This window comes from Porites lutea, chromosome 13 (genome assembly GCF_958299795.1).
Source record: "Porites lutea chromosome 13, jaPorLute2.1, whole genome shotgun sequence".
Classification (NCBI taxonomy): Eukaryota; Metazoa; Cnidaria; class Anthozoa; order Scleractinia; family Poritidae; genus Porites; species Porites lutea.
In genome coordinates, this window is record NC_133213.1 from 23,788,742 (window position 1) to 23,806,825 (window position 18,084).

Below are 18,084 nucleotides of genomic sequence, written 5' to 3' on the forward strand. Positions count from 1 at the left end.
AACAGCCTAAAAAGCAGCCTAAAACCGCTGTAAAAACAGACCAAAAAAAGCCTAAAAAGCGGCCTAAAACCCCTATACAACAGACCAAAACAGCCTAAAAAGCAGCCTAAAACCGCTGTAAAAACAGACCAAAACAGCCTAAAAAGCAGCCTAAAATCCCTATAACACAGACCAAAAAAAGCCTAAAAAGCAGCCTTAAACTGCTATAAAAACAGACCAAAACAGCCTAAAAAGCGGCCTAAAACCACTATAAAAACCGTCTAAAACAGCCTAAAAAGCAGCCTAAAACCCCTATAAAAACAGACCAAAACAGCCTAAAAAGCGGCCTAAAACCCCTATAAAAACAGACCAAAACAGCCTAAAAAGCGGCCTTAAACCCCTATAAAAACCGTCTAAAACAGCCTCAAAAGCAGCCTAAAACCGCTATAAAACAGACCAAAACAGCCTAAAAAGCAGCCTAAAACCGCTGTAAAAAAAGACCAAAAAAGCCTAAAAAGCGGCCTAAAACCCCTATAAACCAGACCAAAACCGCTGTAAAAACAGACCAAAACAGCCTAAAAAGCAGCCTAAAACCCCTATAACACAGGCCAAAAAAGCCTAAAAAGCAGCCTAAAACCGCTGTAAAAACAGACCAAAACAGCCTAAAAAGCGGCCTTAAACCCCTATAAAAACCGTCTAAAACAACCTAAAAAGCGGCCTAAAGCCCCTATAAAAACAGACCAAAGCAGCCTAAAAAGCGGCCTAAAACCCCTATAAAAACAGACCAAAACAGCCTAATAACCAGCCTAAAACCCCTATAAAAACAGACCAAAACAGCCTAAAAAGCGGCCTAATACCCCTATAAAAACAGACCAAAACAGCCTAAAAAGCAGCCTTAAACCGCTATAAAAACAGACCAAAACAGCCTAAAAAGCGGCCTAAAACCCCTATAAAAACAGACCAAAACAGCCTAAAAAGCGGCCTAAAACCCCTATAAAAACGGACCAAAACAGCCTAAAAAGCAGCCTAAAACCCCTATAAAAACAGACCAAAACAGCCTAAAAAGCGGCCTAAAAACCCCTTTAAAAACAGACCAAAACAGCCTTATAACCAGCCTAAAACCCCTATAAAAACAGACCAAAACAGCCTAAAAAGCGGCCTAATACCCCTATAAAAACAGACCAAAACAGCCTAAAAAGCAGCCTTAAACCGCTATAAAAACAGACCAAAACAGCCTAAAAAGCGGCCTAAAACCCCTATAAAAACAGACCAAAACAGCCTAAAAAGAAGCCTAAAACCCCTATAAAAACAGACCAAAACAGCCTAAAAAGCGGCCTAAAACCCCTATAAAAACGGACCAAAACAGCCTAAAAAGCGGCCTAAAACCCCTATAAAAACAAACCAAAACAGCCTAAAAAGCGGCCTAAAACTTCTATAAAAACAGACCAAAACAGCCTAAAAAGCGGCCTAAAACCTCTATAAAAACAGACCAAAACCGCCTAAAAAGGAGCCTTAAACCGCTATAAAGACAGACCAAAAAAGCCTAAAAAGCGGTCTAAAACCCCTATAAAAACAGACCAAAACAGGCTAAAAAGCGGCCTAAAACCCCTATAAAAACAGACCAAAACAGCCTAAAAAGCAGCCTTAAACCGCTAAAAAAACAGACCAAAACAGCCTAAAAAGCGGCATAAAACCACTATAAAAACAGACCAAAACAGCTTAAAAAGCAGCCTAAAACCCCTATAAAAACAGACCAAAACAGCCTAAAAAGCGGCCTAAAACCCCTATAAAAACAGACCAAAACAGCCTAAAAAGCAGCCTTAAACCGCTATAAAAACAGACCAAAACAGCCTAAAAAGCGGCCTAAAACCCCTATAAAAACGGACCAAAACCGCCTAAAAAGCAGCCTTAAACCGCTATAAAGACAGACCAAAACAGCCTAAAAAGCGGCCTAAAACCCCTATAAAAACAGACCAAAACAGCCTAAAAAGCAGCCTTAAACCGCTATAAAAACAAACCAAAAAAGCCTAAAAAGCGGCCTAAAACCCCTATAAAAACGGACGAAAACAGGCTAAAAAGCGGCCTGAAACCCCTATAAAAACAGACCAAAACAGCCTAAAAAGCGGCCTAAAACCTCTATAAAAACAGACCAAAACAGCCTAAAAAGTGGCCTAAAACCCCTATAAAAACAGACCAAAACAGCCTAAAAAGCAGCCTAAAACCCCTATAAAAACAGACCAAAACAGCCTAAAAAGCGGCCTAAAACCCCTATAAAAAAAGACCAAAACAGCCTAAAAAGCGGCCTAAAACCCCTATAAAAACGGACCAAAACAGCCTAAAAAGCGGCCTAAAACCCCTTTAAAAACAGACCAAAAAAGCCTAAAAAGCGGTCTAAAACCCCTATGAAAACAGACCAAAAAAGCCTAAAAAGCGGCCTAAAACCACTATAAAAACAGACCAAAACAGCCTAAAAAGCGGCCTTAAACCCCTATAAAAACAGACCAAAACAGCCTATAAAGCGGCCTAAAACCCCTATAAAAACAGACCAAAACAGCCTAAAAAGCGGCCTAAAACCCCTATAAAAACAGACCAAAACAGTCTAAAAAGCGGCCTAAAACCCCTATAAAAACAGACCAAAACAGCCTAAAAAGCAGCCTTAAGCCGCTATAAAAACAGACCAAAACAGCCTAAAAAGCGGCCTAAAACCCCTATAAAAACGGACCAAAACAGCCTAAAAAGCAGCCTAAAACCCCTATAAAAACAGACCAAAACAGCCTAAAAAGCGGCCTAAAACCCCTATAAAAACGGACCAAAACAGCCTAAAAAGCGGCCTAAAACCCCTATAAAAACAGATCAAAACAGCCTAAAACCTCTATAAAAACAGTCTTAAACACCCTAAAAAGCAGTCTAAAACCCCTATAAAAACAGACCAAAACAGCCTAAAACCCCTATAAAAACAGAGCAAAACAGCCTAAAAGGCAGCCTAAAACCCCTATAAAAACAGTCCAAAACAACCTAAAAAGCAGCCTAAAACCCCTATAAAAACAGTCCAAAACAGCATAAAAAGCAGCCTAAAACTGCTATAAAAACAGACCAAAACAGCCTAATAAGCAGTCTAAAACCCCTATAAAAACAGACCAAAACAGCCTAAAAAGCGGCCTAATACCCCTATAAAAACAGACCAAAACAGCCTAAAAAGCAGCCTTAAACCGCTATAAAAACAGACCAAAACAGCCTAAAAAGCGGCCTAAAACCCCTATAAAAACAGACCAAAACAGCCTTAAAAGCGGCCTAAAACCCCTATAAAAACGGACCAAAACAGCCTAAAAAGGAGCCTAAAACCCCTATAAAAACAGACCAAAACAGCCTAAAAAGCGGCCTAAAACCTCTATAAAAACAGACCAAAACAGCCTAAAAAGCGGCCTAAAACCTCTATAAAAACAGACCAAAAGAGCCTAAAAAGCGGCCTAAAACCTCTATAAAAACAGACCAAAACAGCCTAAAAAGCAGCCTAAAACTGCTATAAAAACAGTCTAAAACAGCCTAAAAAGCAGCCTAAACTCCTATAAAAACAGTCTAAAACAGCCTAAAAAGCAGCCTAAAACTGCTATAAAAACAGTCTAAAACAGCCTGAAAAGCAGCCTAAAACCCCTATAAAAACAGTCTAAAACAGCCTAAAAATCGGCCTAAAACCGCTATAAAACAATCCAAAAAAGCCTAAAAAGTAGGCATAAAGACCGAAGCAGAAAAAAGCAACTTAAAACGGAGACAAAACCTGGCTTAAAAGCGCCAGTAGGAGGCAGACTAAAACCATTGACAGAACAAGGCGATAACACCCTAAAAAGTAGCCTCAAAAAAACAAAGATAAAACCACGAAACGCTATCCGGTCTGAACAGCAACGGCTTGGCTCGGCGCAAGTCGTTCAAGCAATAAACATCGTACCGGGACGGTTGCTTGGCAGAGGGGGTTTGTTGCTGAAAGAATTTTAGTCCAGACTTTCCTTACATGTAATATTTACTTCCGTCTCTGTGGATTCCGGTCCTCGCTCCTACTAAATATATACTATTTGATTCCGCGACGGACCGAATACAGCAGGCGTTAACACTGCACCAAAGTGCAGTCGAACCTCTTCACAGCAGTCATCCTAGGGACAGAAGAAAGTGGCAGTAGTGCGGGAGAGGTGCCGTTATGGGGACATGGGTAGGCGTGTGATATGACTATTTTTTCGTGGAACCGGCAACATGTTTGTTGTGGTATTTCGCATCCAGGCATTCGCTAAGTGTTGCTTGTAGACAATTTATGCTTACTGCAGCGGTATAAACGGAGCACAATCAAAATACGATTTTGCGATTAATCATAGACGCGTCATACAGATCAAACTTCATGACCATTTTTGACTTTTTCGTCAATCACTGAAAAAACTGGCTGTTGTCGAGAGGTTATTTTTGCAGTTGGGGGTGCAGCTTCGCTCCGTCACAGAATCGCGTCGCTATAACCGTTCTAGAGGTCGTATCCGGTATGATTTTCGTGGCAGCGCAAAGGTGTGCACAAACGCTTAAATTTAATCTTTATTTTCGATTATTTTTACTTAGAGATATGACTTATTTACATGTTTACTTCTGTTATTCCCGAGTATATATTTTAATTTTTCACTATAGTTGTTGCGATAAAGATTGCGGAAAGATTTTACCGACAAAATGAATGAATGTGTAGATGTAGATCTATATAGGCCTAGAATAGCCGTTGATGTTCATATTCAAGTTCGAGGTTTCAATATTTCTGCAGTTGATGGACTCGTTTGTTAGCTAGAACCCGCGCTCGGGTTCATTTACAATAGATGATTCATTTCGGGCCCAAAAAGTTACCAGGGATTTTAAGAAACTGGCCGGCCCTGAGGCATTTGGACACTTGAATCTCTGAATCACCAGATTACACTGTCATCTTTATAGAAGTGTTTTCAGACGCATTCAATTCCTGTCCCCATCAACGCTGCTGTAGGTTTTCTTTTCTTTTTCATAATACGTACAGTACATAGATGTATTTTTTTTGCTACGGAAGTGTTTACCATAAAACGCAAGTTATAACTTTGTAGGTAATTTTTAAATGGAAGACAATAGTAAATTCGTTGTGATTAGGGAATGCACGCGAAAAGAAATTCAAAATACATTTCATTCTCACCCTCTGTCAACCTTTAAAGGATTTTAAAAATTAATTCAAAAGGCAGATCAGTTGGCGAGCGTTGAATGTAACTCGATAAGAAAAAAATGTTGCCATTTGATTTGAAACAACTCATTTGTGGATACACTGCTTTGTACTAATAAATATTCTTCATTGTACTTTTGAGGTTGAGATAAGTTGCATCAAGCACCTGGATTATTAAACAAAAGACTTGTCAGGTAGTTACGACATCTTCATGATTGCTTTTGCTATTATGACTAAAAACTGGCGGCAGTTAAATAGGAAAGAAATTGTGACATTTGCGGCGACTGTTAAAATGGTTTAGCATTAGTTCTGTCATATTTTACGAGGAAATCATCGTTAACGATTCAGACCGAATGCACTTCATCCGCTCTGAACCTTTACAATAAACCGACAAGACGCACGCCTGATCCATTAACTTTTTCAGTAACACACAATATACAAAGGGAAACAATGCAGTCATTCCAGTTTAAATTAATTATTACTGATTTGAGCGCAGTTCGTTAATCAAAATCAATTTGTCCTGTCACTTAAGCAATCCTCGAGAGGATTGCTGCTACTTCTCATTAACTTCGATTACAAAAAAGGTGTTTACATAAAAGGCTTCGACTTCGTTCTGCAGCGCCATTGGTCAAATCAAATTAATAGCTGGTATGCAATCATTAGTCCACCCGTGACGGGACAGTCAGTCTGTGTATACTTCACTGTTAAAAGACGCAGATAGAAAGCCGGAGTGAGTCAGGGAAAGGAAAATCATGATAAAGCAAAACAATTCTACCTCGCATCAAGCGGCCGACAACCTGTCGCATGAAAGCTTCTTCGACTTAAGCTACGATTCTTGTTTAATTGTTCTTAGCTTTTTGATTATCGCCATTAACATCTTGGTTCTTGTACTTTTTGTGCGAAGAAGACCTCTGCGCACCAAGACTAACTTACTTCTTGTAAGCCTGAGTGTGTCTGATCTTATGATGGGTCTGTTAGGAATACCGATGAACACAGCATGTAACGCACTTGTCGGATATCAGAGTTTCTCCGGGCTTTGCATTTCCGCGGCGGCAGTTTACAGGTTCATCGCAGTGTCAACAATCTACCATATTCTGATCATCACAGCTGAAAGGTATGTGTCAGTGATATTCCCGTTCAACTACATGATGATGATCACCAAGAGGAGAATTCTGACCCTTATTAGCGCTGTATGGATATTTTCTCTCTTCATGGCGCTCATACAACTCGCTTGGCAGGAATTCGATGACTTCACCTCCCTCAATCCGACCAAGCTACGATGGGGCCTCATCTATAATATCATTGGAGTGGTGCTGTGTCTGTTGGTACCCCTGGCGCTTATGCTATTTTTCTACGCGCGAATGTTCTGCGTAATTCGTCACCAGGCTCAGCAGATCCGAAAAATAAACCACCTTCACGAATCGTGTGGCGGTGGCAGCACGCGGGGCAAACATTTGGTCGCTGAAAAACGCGCCATCACAATCTTCGCTCTGATGCTTGGTATATTTACATGCTGTTGGTCCACATGGTACTTAATGTTATTCCAGGAGTACCTCAGTCAGGACGTTTTCTATGCACTGCCACTGGATTGGCTCTTAGTTTTCGACTTTTTGCGTTTCTCCACCTCATTTATAAACCCAATGTTGTACACCTTTTTAAAACAAGACTTTCGCACCGAATTGTACATGATGATTCCGTGTTACAGTAAAAGAAGCTACGCGCGTCAAGATCAAATAACTTTGAATTCCATGGTTTGACACAAAGCAGCACTCCTTAGTCATACAGTGTTGTGTATTATGTTGCAAAGCTTTATTGTGGTATTGTGTGGAAATAAATGTTCAAGTTATCTAGAACTTTATGCTTGAAAGCGCAATTTCCTAGCATAAGTAATCAGCCACGTACTGACTGCAGAACAGTGCACATTGTACAAACAAAGTCAGATTAAATACAGCTTTTCATTTATTCGCGAATAATACTTTATTTGACAAAAGATTTATCTGCGTCTTGTCACTGAAGTAAAAATAACCTGTAATAATATGACTTCATCAAAGTTGATTTGAAAACAAGATTCACCTCGTTATAAATACAACTGTAGTGAAAAGGAGACAAACGTCAACCAGTTAAAGTTTCCAAAAACCAACAATACAGCAATTTTAGCACAGTTACACTATTGACATAAACTACGTCAAAAAATTACTTGTGGGAAAGTAATTTATGATAAATTGCTGTGTTTGAACAAGTTTCATTATTATTAGTTTTATTCGCGTTGTCGAATCACCTTCGTTCTGTACCTCAGGGTACCATATCAGCGGATATAATTATGGGCGCAGAGATATCTCTCCGATCGGAAGCAGTAGAAGGGCGATTAAAATTGTCTCAACACAAAACGAAGGAAATAGCCATTAAATGAAATTATTATGTTTGGGTGGTTAACTTCGGCATTAGTTACGATTATATTGGTTTCTGACGCGAGCTTAAGCCTTTATGGTCTATAATCAATACTCATTGCCGATCTAAGTAAATCCGACACAACTTAAAACGTGGGCAAACCACAACAAATAGAAACGATGGTTTTGCAACGGTGATAACATCATATGCCACGGTTGTAACATCAAAAAGATAGTAAGAAAACTTGTCTAATTATTGCATGGCTTACCGATAAATTTTTCATCAATATTTAATTACCTACGTTGTTCACTGAAAAACCTCAAATTTTGTCATGTTCATTTTCAACGCAGTGAAAACTTTTTTTTTTAATCTCGTCATTTCTGTTTTTTATCAAGTTTAAGGCGTTTTGTTTTGTGCCTGCAATATCTTCCAGGGCGACCACAGGTTTGAATAAGTTTTCGCACTTGCTTTCGGCAAACATCTGCTGTCGAGCGTTGGTTGGTTAAAAATTTCCATGTAATTAAACTTCTTGTCAGTTTTTTCAGTGTTGACAACAGCATGAAGAAAGCTTTCTTTGAAATGGCACTCGCAATCAAAGTCCCCCACACAATAAGACTTGTCACCTATATCTGAAATTCAGCACTTCAAGAGTCCAACTGAATAAAGTCGGCAGCTATTGTGGTCTTTCACTTAACTGACTTTGGTAGAATTAAAGCTCACTTAAGATGAAAAGCAATGCTTTTTTCCTGATAGAATTTTACAGGAAAACACTTTAAGAGCTTCTTGAGGCGTTCAAAAGCAGACTGAGCTGATATTTAATGATCCACGATAAAATTCAATCAAAATGTTTTATCTACTTTTTACAAAACATTTCCACAACCAAGTCGGTAATAAAAGTATTAAGGGGTATGGTTCAGTAACTGAAATACACTAGCAACAGCAAAAATCTGGGTTAAAAAAACTAATTTGAGTGACTGAATACTAAAGCACCTATTTAAGCCTACAAGTCTAATAATATGTCAGTTATTTTTCCTTCAATAAAGCAGAAGTGTTACTGATTGCAATGCAATTCAAACCTTAAAATAAAAGATAAATTGAGCTCTTTTGAATTTATTTGCTTTAAGCGTTATCTTATCACTCAAGAAAGCCTAAAAACAATTCACAGTCTGAATCATTTCCTCGAAATTTCCCTTTTCAAATCGCTTTGATTTCTTTTTATCGCTACTGAGAAACCTTATACATTTCACTTAAGGGAGAACTTACCAGTTATATGCATTTGTACGTTTCTTCAGGCTTGATTTTTCGCTAACCAAAGGAGAATATTAAACAATTATTCTATCAATATAACCTGAATCACAACAACCTGCGAGGCGTGGCTTGTGCAGGATGATTGGTTTTCCTAATCTCCCTTTTTTATTCTTTATACGGGCTACTTAAACTGCCCTTCATTAGGCGCAAAAGACTGAAATATACATATATCTATCTATATAAATATAATATATATTTATATATAATAGGATATGAAAAAAATGGAAAGAAAAACGCAAAAATCTTCAGTGGAAGCGCGGGAATGATACGAAGAAGAAGTTACGTGCAAACTTCTGAATTTTGTTGTTACAATCAATTAATGCGCGTAAGATGACAATGGCAAGACGACAAAAAAAAAATGAAAATTTCGCAATTAAATAACTGATGGGTTATTTTAATGGGTTGAATATGATTGTCATATTGAGAATAGCCCTGAATAGGACTCTGACTCAGTGCAAGGCAGGTGAGCTGAGCAACTGACGTTTCTCGAACTTGAGTGGTTGTCATCAACAGAATCACAGTAAGTTGTATCTTAAGCTAATGGAATGAGGCTCAGTCTACTGAGCCGTTTCGGATGTGGTTAATCAATAAAGTCGTAGTTAAGTGGTGATGTTGGTGGCTGTTAGGAATCTAAGCGGACCAAACGTGAGAGGTGTCAGTTTGTTTTTGCACTGACTGAGCCGACTCAGTTTAAATGAGTTCCTGCCTCTGGTTCAAACCAGTTGTTATTAGCTAAATATTGATTCTACTTCGACAATTCAAACAACAACATAGATATAACTATTCGGCATTAGTTTTTTTATTTCGTTCGGGAATAACGATAATCTGGCCTAAGTTTCGGAACAAATAGTTAGCTTTGACACAGTATTAGGCGAAATTTTACACAAAATTTAATTTCCTTTTCCAGAAACTTGTAATGGGAGTTAATTAATTATTGTCAAGTCTTACTCGGAGGAGAGTTATCTTAACGTCAAATGGTCTTGCTGAATAGTCTCTGAGAAATTTAACTCGTTTGTAGCTTAAAGTTACAACCCTGGGAGTACGCCAACAATAGGCCTTCGTGGAGGGACTTGGCCCAGTCAACTCAAAGTCAAGGCATTACGAATTCTGAATGCCTACCACCCCTCCCCCCTACCCTACCTCAGTGAATGGGATGCAGCGTTAACCCCAACAATATGTCGCTGGTACTCAGTTATTCACTTGGGGAAACAAACAAACAAACAAAAAAGACTCAATGAAGGAAAGTTTCCTTTCTAAGAAAACAACGCTATGGCAAAGCTTCAGATACGGAAAAACGTTAACCACTCAGTGGTCACCACTGGCAAAACCTGAGCATAATAAAAACGCTGTTGTGAAGACATCACAGTTGTAAGTATCCGACCGACTGATTTAACGTTTATTACTACCTCCCTGGATAAAGATTACTATGGACCACACTTACCTTACCTTATACTCTGTTACTACTTTCACAAAGACCCGGGAACTAACAAGATAAATGATGGTGGGATGCCCTAACAAATCCTCTGGATCTTTAAAGCTGGAAGGAAAAAGCATTTGGGGTTTTAACATCCAGGTTAACTTTTTGAGTATTCTTTCAACATATTTCCAAAAAAATATCACACTTACCTCTATTGAGAATTTTCTTGAAAGTTCTCTGGACAGCTCCTCGGAAGCTTCGTGATATGAACGGAAGTTTTTCTTTCACAGACAATTGACATCGTTCGAGTGTTTCTTGTAAAGGTGTCTGAACACAGTTTTGGCAGTTTATGAGTATGTGTCATTTGCCAAATCATGGCAAGAGAAAGGTAGCAGCTCACAAGCTGAAACTTGGCAAGTGAAAAATATACTGATGAAAGATTTTGATTGACAGGTAAAATTTGAGGTTTTCATAGTTTCCATGGCAACATGAACGATTAAATACAACCTTAAAATTTCACTTTTGCTCAGTTTACATAAAATTCGCCCAATAGATTTTCCTATAAACTAGCACACAGCTTACTATAATTAATCATTACTATTTGAAACTTATTTGACCAAATTTTAACAGACGGGATTTTAGATAATCAATAATATAATGGTACTATAATTATTAACTGTGTCACAAAATTCGTCTGTTGAACTTCCATTTTAAAGTTCTCATTATTTAAAATACGATAAAAGTAAAAACTCTGCCAAATTCTAATGCGTATATTTTGAGAAGTCGTCTTCTGTGTACCATTGCTTTTTCGCAAAGAACTCTGCTGCACGTCTTGTATTTCACGAAAGTAAATTTTGTCATATTACACCATTGCTCAGAGCCCTACACTGGTTACCCGTAGCATATCGAATTGTTTTTAAAATTTTATTGTTAACTTTTAAGGCCATTCATAAACTTGCTCCGACTTACATTTCCGAACTTGTATCACCGAAAGACACAGGGGGTAGGTACTATCCTAAATCAAATAACGGCAAACTTCTTAACATTCCACCATGCAAGTCTCTTTCCACGCTTGGTGATCGATCTTTTTATATGGCTGCCCCTAAATTATGGAACGATCTTCCCCTTTTTATTAGAAATATATCTGCAGTTAATGCTTTCAAGAAGGCTCTTAAAACTCATTTATTTCAGAAGGCGTTTCCCAGCTAATTTATTGTTTTTATTCTCTTTATTAAGAAGGATTTGTATATAGGATTTTAAAGATTAATTTTTATTTTTAAATTGTTATTTTTACTAATTTTTAGGAACGATCTCTAAATTTTGTTTTTGGAATATGTACTAGGATTTTAGGATTTTGTTGAGTCAATGTTATGCGCAGATGAAAATTTCTTTCCCTGGATTGATATTTGCGCAATACAAATCAATAAATATTATAATATTATTCGCCGCCATGTTTGTTTGTCTAATTTAAAGCACGCGCTGTCACGCTAGTTACCCGCTGACCGCCCGCAAAACTGTGTTCAGCCACCTTAATATCTATTTAGTAAACTCGTAACATTTGAGCCACTTTAATGAACTTTTGTTTGCTGGCTCAGAGTTTCCCTCCCTCCTTCTCCCTCCAGACTTACATGCTTCGTCCCCAGGCCCCTCCGTCTCACGGACAACAGACAGCGCGGGTCTTCATGGGAAGGTTGAGAAACAAAGTGCATTCGCTTTCCCAAGAGACAACGAGCACTGCGTAATAGCAAAGAGGAGGCCTCGGGACGAGACTATGTGACGTGTTGTGCCATGTGACGAGTTGCATCCAATAGGATCGAAGGAAAATCAAACGGTTAATTACAAAATTAATATAACTTCAAGTAACAATGAACAAGATTTATTGTTTATACAGAAAGGTTGACTAGTATTAAACACAAAGGTATCAAGAAATATTGGAGTTTGCCAGGACAACAACAGGCGCTTCATACAGCGTATAGACTACCTGCGGCGCGGCAGCGAGTACCTTCGATTCCAAAACCCATCTTCACGTGACCACTCATCAGTTTAACTTTTTAAACAACCAAACATACTACCCCACCTGCTACTTGCTTTTATACCTCAAACTTTACTCCGAGGAAAAGAACGTGAATGTCAATCAAATAACAATAACGCTAAGAGATGGCCTCTGTTTAAAGTCGCTGAAGGAAATAGATCGCCTCGATTATTTAGCGGTAACTGGACAGCTTAGTAACCTGCACAGACTGCTAAAATATAAGCTCAAAGATCAAGGTTTGTCTATGGCATTTCAACGAACAAACATGAAACGGATACACTCGAGACCAAAATGGAATGAGCTGTAACTAACTTTAAAAAAGAACTTAAGGTGACAAAATTAAACGGAGCTTAAAAAGTAACTATGATGAACGGTGTTACAACACGCATTTCCCACAATTCGCAACACGACCTAAACTCCAAGAAAGCGTATTGCAACCGTCATTGTAACACAGTGCGAAGAGAACTGTCTCTAAAAACAACAAGTTGAATAATAGAGGTTTTTTCGAAAACTGCACACTGCGTTTCTCTTCAGAATGTCAGTCCGACAAAGAATAAATAAACGAACCACGCAACACTGCAGATAAATCTGCCAAAACAAAGAACTGTTTCCTTTTCTTCGTCTTAAACTAAGTTTCTGCTACCCTGGATAGTGTCAGTGCATCCCTCATCATGTGATCTCTCAAGGCCCACAGAGCATCAACAGCATTGTTGTAGTCTCCATAACCGCATCCCAGCCAGTGGACCGGTAACTGGGCCACTTGTTGAGGGGTCATAGTGGAGACGTCTGGTTTGCGCGCCTGGTTCCAGTTGCTCATGTGTGGGCTTCCATCACGAAGGCCCTCGATGTACCTGAGATAGGCGTCTGAGTGGTGAAGTCTTTGTGGCTTGGGCGGTGGGGCAAGAAATATGGGAGCAGGCTGTAAAGGAAATGAGAACAAGTTTAACAGATTGCAAGCGAACATTAATGAAACAGTGTAATTTTAAATTTGGCGGTCCTTCTGCTAGGTGCGTTCTTGCTAAGAGTAAATATTTAATGTGACGATTTACGGCTATTTTTTCTAGTCTGCAACCATTGTGGTTGTCACAGTGTAAGGCTTTTAAAATCAGGTTCTACGAAACTACACAAAATAACAGTTTTATCGCTACATAAAGGAACAAAAATGTTTAAAAACTGGGTAAAACAGGACTTTCTCCTTGCGATCACAAAGCGTAGAGAAAAGGGAGAAAAGGTGACAGAAGTTGATTCCAGGAGAACAAAATGGGTTCCTTTCTATTTGCAACGTGTACTGGGTCAATTCAACTTAGGGCTATCATTCCCTAAGAAATTTATGGCGTTGTTCCTGAACGAAACACAGTGACTTGTAAAGACAAAAAATTTGCATGCATTGCACGAGTATCATTGATTGAAAGCGCCAAAGCGTTATCTGTCCTTGGCCTATACTTCTTCAGCGGTGTGATATCATTTTGAGCCGGTCATCTTACCGTTTCCTTAGGGGGTGGTGGCAGAGGTTGCGTCACGACAGCAGCTTGTGCTGCCATCACTTGTTGCTGCTGTTGTTGCTGGATCTGCTGGGCGTAATGTTGCTGTTGCTGTTGCTGCTGCTGCTGTTGTTGTATAGTGTTAATCTGGTTAATTTGCTGTTGAAAGTTAAACTGCTGCTGCTGTTGTGCAGGGCTGTACTGCTGCTGCTGCTGCTGGACCTGCAAGCCCCCAACCTGACCTATACAGCAACAAGAACAGAAGGCAGGTTGTAACATAGACGATCTCAATTAGAAGATTATCTACAACAATGAACCAAAAGAACCAGTTTAGTCAAAAAGTTGATCATCAAGCAAGGCATGATCAATACGCGGTCGAACAGCAAAATTGTAGTGAGTATATAAAGTAAACCAATATGCCGTAGTCGATAACAACACTCACGAACGGTGATATACACGAACAACTTCATCCCACAAGTTCAATTGTTCTAGGCTCACTAGTTTGCTTTCCATTTAACACATTTCCTGTCAACTGTTTTTATGCCAAAGTTTTTTTATCAGCCAATTTGTATATTCACGACAAAGTACGTTTTTTGGTTCGTGACATGCTCTACCAGAGAGCTACAGGAGACAGACTGACGGGAGATAATGCTATTTTACTGAGTTCATGTGTCATCAGACATTCTACATATTGTGCGCTAGGACTATCGATAGGTGGCATATGCACAATTATGCATTGGCAACAATTTTCTATGGTCTATATCGCTTATGATTGTCACTATAGAAATGACGTCCAAACGCTTAAAACTTTGCAGATTCACTTGAGTATTAAATGATGTCTGTAATCATGTAAACTTTAAGGCGCTATTCAACAACTTTAACACCCCAATAAGTAGTCACTGCAGTAATCGATCAGATATTACAAAGTGACTGTTACAAATGAAAAGATATTTAAGTCCTTCACATTTTTGGAGCGTTGATATCATATCAAGAGCTGGGCTGAGTTTCTCTCAAATGCCTGGTGTACCTGTGGTTTGTTGTGTTGGTTGTTGCTGCACTGCCATGTTCATCTGTCTTTGTAACATTGCTGCTGCCTGTTGGGTATTCTGTGTTATTCCACTCACTCCACTGTTACTTTGGTACAGTGCTACATATCAACACAATGGGTTAAAATTTACAAATCAATTAACTTTTTATGAACATAACTAAGTCCAATGTGAACAGACTACTGGTCAGCTATGGCGGGTAACAGTGCATTGTTCTCTGACGTCATACATTTTGCAACGGTCTTCATTCACTTTTGGCGGGAAACAGCTTCCTTGTTATTTGTCATGTGACCACAAAGTAACCAATGGAAGCGCACGCTTTTGGAAAAAATTCATTTGTTCAGCACCACTGTTCATATTGTGTTTACCTTGCTGCATCGCTTGAGGTGTTAGCCGTCCTCCCATGTAAGCTCCTTGATTGGTTACAGCCGTATTTCCTTGCATGTGAGTGGCTGTTTGAGAAAACTGATTTCCTGAAGACAGCATACCCAACATGTGTGCTGTTACGCCATTAGGACCAGCTGAAGGAACACTGGCAGTCATAGGAGTGGTTGTGCTGCGTTGAGTTACTGGTGGCTCAGAAGTAGCTACAACTATGGCTGCTGCCTGGTGTTTTGGAAAATAGTTCCTGCAGACGTAACCACAAATGAGAAGTGCAGTCAGCTTAACAGTTTTGTCCGAATGGTGGTATGTTATTTACATTCTCTTAATCCGGGAAATGAACGGCAAAACTAGAAAACTACAGTTAGAGTACGCCCGGCGTAAACTTTGTTCCCAGGGTTTCTCCTACGGGACAGGTTGGCGAGAACCCTGGGGACGAAGTTGGCCTGGAGTAATACAAAGGCGAAGTCGAGTGAGACCGTACCCATTCTGATTGCTGATCTCCCTCACTCTTAGGTATCGCAAGTACCTACTTTTACACTTGGGAGTAGAGAGACGAAGTACAACAAACTTCTTTTCTAAGGAAATAACGCGTCTGAAGCGTCAACAACTGGATCACCAGGTCATCACGACCCTAGGGTAAAATTAGGGTAACGGCACAGTAACCCTGAGGTAACACGAGGTTGAACAAGCCTGCAAAATCCGTTGATCCCTTTCAACGTCAAGGACAAAGTACTAGAAGTAGTGGGCCTCTGTTCTATCTATTGACCACAACAGACAAACTATACTCGAATAGAACAAAGTCGCGAATGTTTCGATAAGGAAAAATATCATTATGTTATTGACTCTGGTGATGTTACTAAGTAGTACCGTAGCCACACTGTCATTGAATTTCCGATAACAAACTTACTTGCTTCTTTGCTGTTGGGTGATTGGTTTTGGGTTTCCAACTAAGTGCACCTCTCTGCAATGGCGGAATAACTTGGAGCTGGCGTTAAACGGCCTGCGGGAGAAAAATAGCACATGCCATCTCTATGGCTAAGAGTATATCGCTATGGGCGCTATGTATTTTATATTAAATTCACGACTTCGTGAGAAACGATTAATAAAAAACACCTTTCCCAGGACTCCTGGTTTTATGACGATGAACAACTTACCGGAAAAAAAGTCAAAGATGCGTGTTACGTGAGCTGTTTCCAGTACTCCGAAGCTTTCAGAAGTGAAAACTTCAATTTTGTTTAGGAAACGTGTATTAATGTGAGTAACTATTAGCCAATCAAAGCACGCTCAGTATATAGCCTATTCTGTAAGTAAATGATATTAAATAAATAATTATAAATAATACTGGTGCGCCAATTAGCAACAATTAGCTACACAAAGGCTAACAGATGAGAAAGCATGCAGCGAGCAGCGCAGTCTTCGAATAACGAACTTTGAAATGCATACTGAGTGCATTTCAACATTCTAATGTACGAATAGCTCACATATACACAGCTTCCACAAATCAAGGCTTTCCAGTGTAACGCAAAACAAAACACTAACGCACACGGGGCATGCGCATTAACGACCTACAGAGCGGTTTGTAGATTACCTCATTCCTCGTCGTTCCCTCATGCAAGTAGTCCATAAACAATGAAAAAATCCATCCTCTGTACAACAAAACATATCTGAACGTTAGCTTTTTCGCTAAAGCAATCACCTATTCTCTAAAAAGTTTCGATAAACATTAATATACAAAAAGGTCAGGACACTCCTTCACACTTGTCACGTGTCCAAAGCGAGATCATGTGACGAAACGCACCGAATGACCGTGAAATGCGGTCGGAAACTAGGAGGCTACTAGATTTATCCTATTAAAATAAGCAATAACGTCTTGGTGTATTGCTAGCTATCAGATGCATTCAACGTACAACTCTTGAAGTGGCTGGCCAATTAGAAAAACCCTTAATCACGACGCCGTGTCACCGAAATAGCAACGCGAGAAATTCGGTTTAAAAGATTAAGTGGGAATTTTCTTTAACTGTTTTCTTCCTTCTGAAAAAACTTTTCATCTGCCTTCGGCCAGATTAATCGTGATGTCCGGCAAGGAAATCAACCGGAAAAAAAGAAAATGGTTGAAGATGGAAAAAACTGTACCAGATTTTCTGAGATGGCAAGTGCTGTCTAACAGATGTATCTTGAGTTCTTGGAGGTCTTCATACTGATAATCACAGCCTCTCCATAAGCACTCATAAGCAAGAACAGGACCACTTGGTAACACCTGGCTGCTGGGGCTCTCAGTTGACTGCTCAATAAAAAAAGGTGCCGGCATGTTACTCAATTGTTACGTTTGTTGGCTGTAGCTATAATCATCTTCTAGTCAACTGATAATGGCTTGAAATACCGTGACTTTTCGGGAATGCTGTCCCTTGATCGGTAAAATAAAATAGCAATGGTGTATACTTCACATTGTTAACCAAACTCCCATTTAAGCCGTTTATGAAAATGACTTAGATCTCAGCTCCAAGTCAGTGTATCTTTTTTTAAATACCTGACATAATTTACAGAGATTTACAAAATAACACATTCAAAGAACTTACTTTAAAATAACATAGCCTGTTCCAGGCGTCCTGATAGTTGGGCGCGGTTCCCTGGCCGCTCGCCCCAGTCCCCCTCTTCCTTCCCAGGCTTTCTTTCCTTGGCGCCGCTGCCAACTATCTGAACGCCTGGAGCATGACTATACTGAGTCAATTGCTAGCAGTATTCAGGGGTCAATTTAAAAAAACTTTTGCAAATGTAATTTACAAGTGTAGCTATTGTTTTCACACTCTTAAACAATGGCTTCACTTGTAAATGTGAAAGTGTAAAAG

General features: G+C 39.3%; 2 protein-coding genes across 3 annotated transcripts in view; one reads left to right on the forward strand and one right to left on the reverse strand.

The window, feature by feature from the left end:
• The first annotated feature begins 5,883 nt into the window (after window positions 1–5,883).
• LOC140923309 (histamine H2 receptor-like) lies at window positions 5,884–7,808 on the forward strand. The gene has a single exon (XM_073373406.1). The coding sequence runs from the start codon at window positions 5,935–5,937 to the stop codon at window positions 6,937–6,939; it is 1,005 nt and encodes a 334-aa protein (XP_073229507.1). The 5' UTR covers window positions 5,884–5,934; the 3' UTR covers window positions 6,940–7,808.
• Window positions 7,809–12,155: 4,347 nt separating this feature from the next.
• LOC140923392 (protein polybromo-1-like) overlaps window positions 12,156–18,084 on the reverse strand; it is a 40,629-nt gene continuing 34,700 nt past the window's right edge. The window contains exons 45-51 of one of the 2 annotated variants that reach the window (XM_073373481.1): window positions 17,372–17,519; window positions 16,827–16,884; window positions 16,146–16,238; window positions 15,223–15,482; window positions 14,836–14,955; window positions 13,812–14,050; window positions 12,156–13,246 (exon numbers count right to left, since the gene is read on the reverse strand). In XM_073373481.1, coding sequence (XP_073229582.1) covers window positions 12,956–13,246; window positions 13,812–14,050; window positions 14,836–14,955; window positions 15,223–15,482; window positions 16,146–16,238; window positions 16,827–16,884; window positions 17,372–17,519 — 1,209 coding nt within the window. In that variant the 3' untranslated portion in view covers window positions 12,156–12,955. Of the gene's footprint in view, window positions 13,247–13,811; window positions 14,051–14,835; window positions 14,956–15,222; window positions 15,483–16,145; window positions 16,239–16,826; window positions 16,885–17,371; window positions 17,523–18,084 lie in introns of both variants that reach the window. The other variant, XM_073373480.1, reaches the window with a different exon arrangement.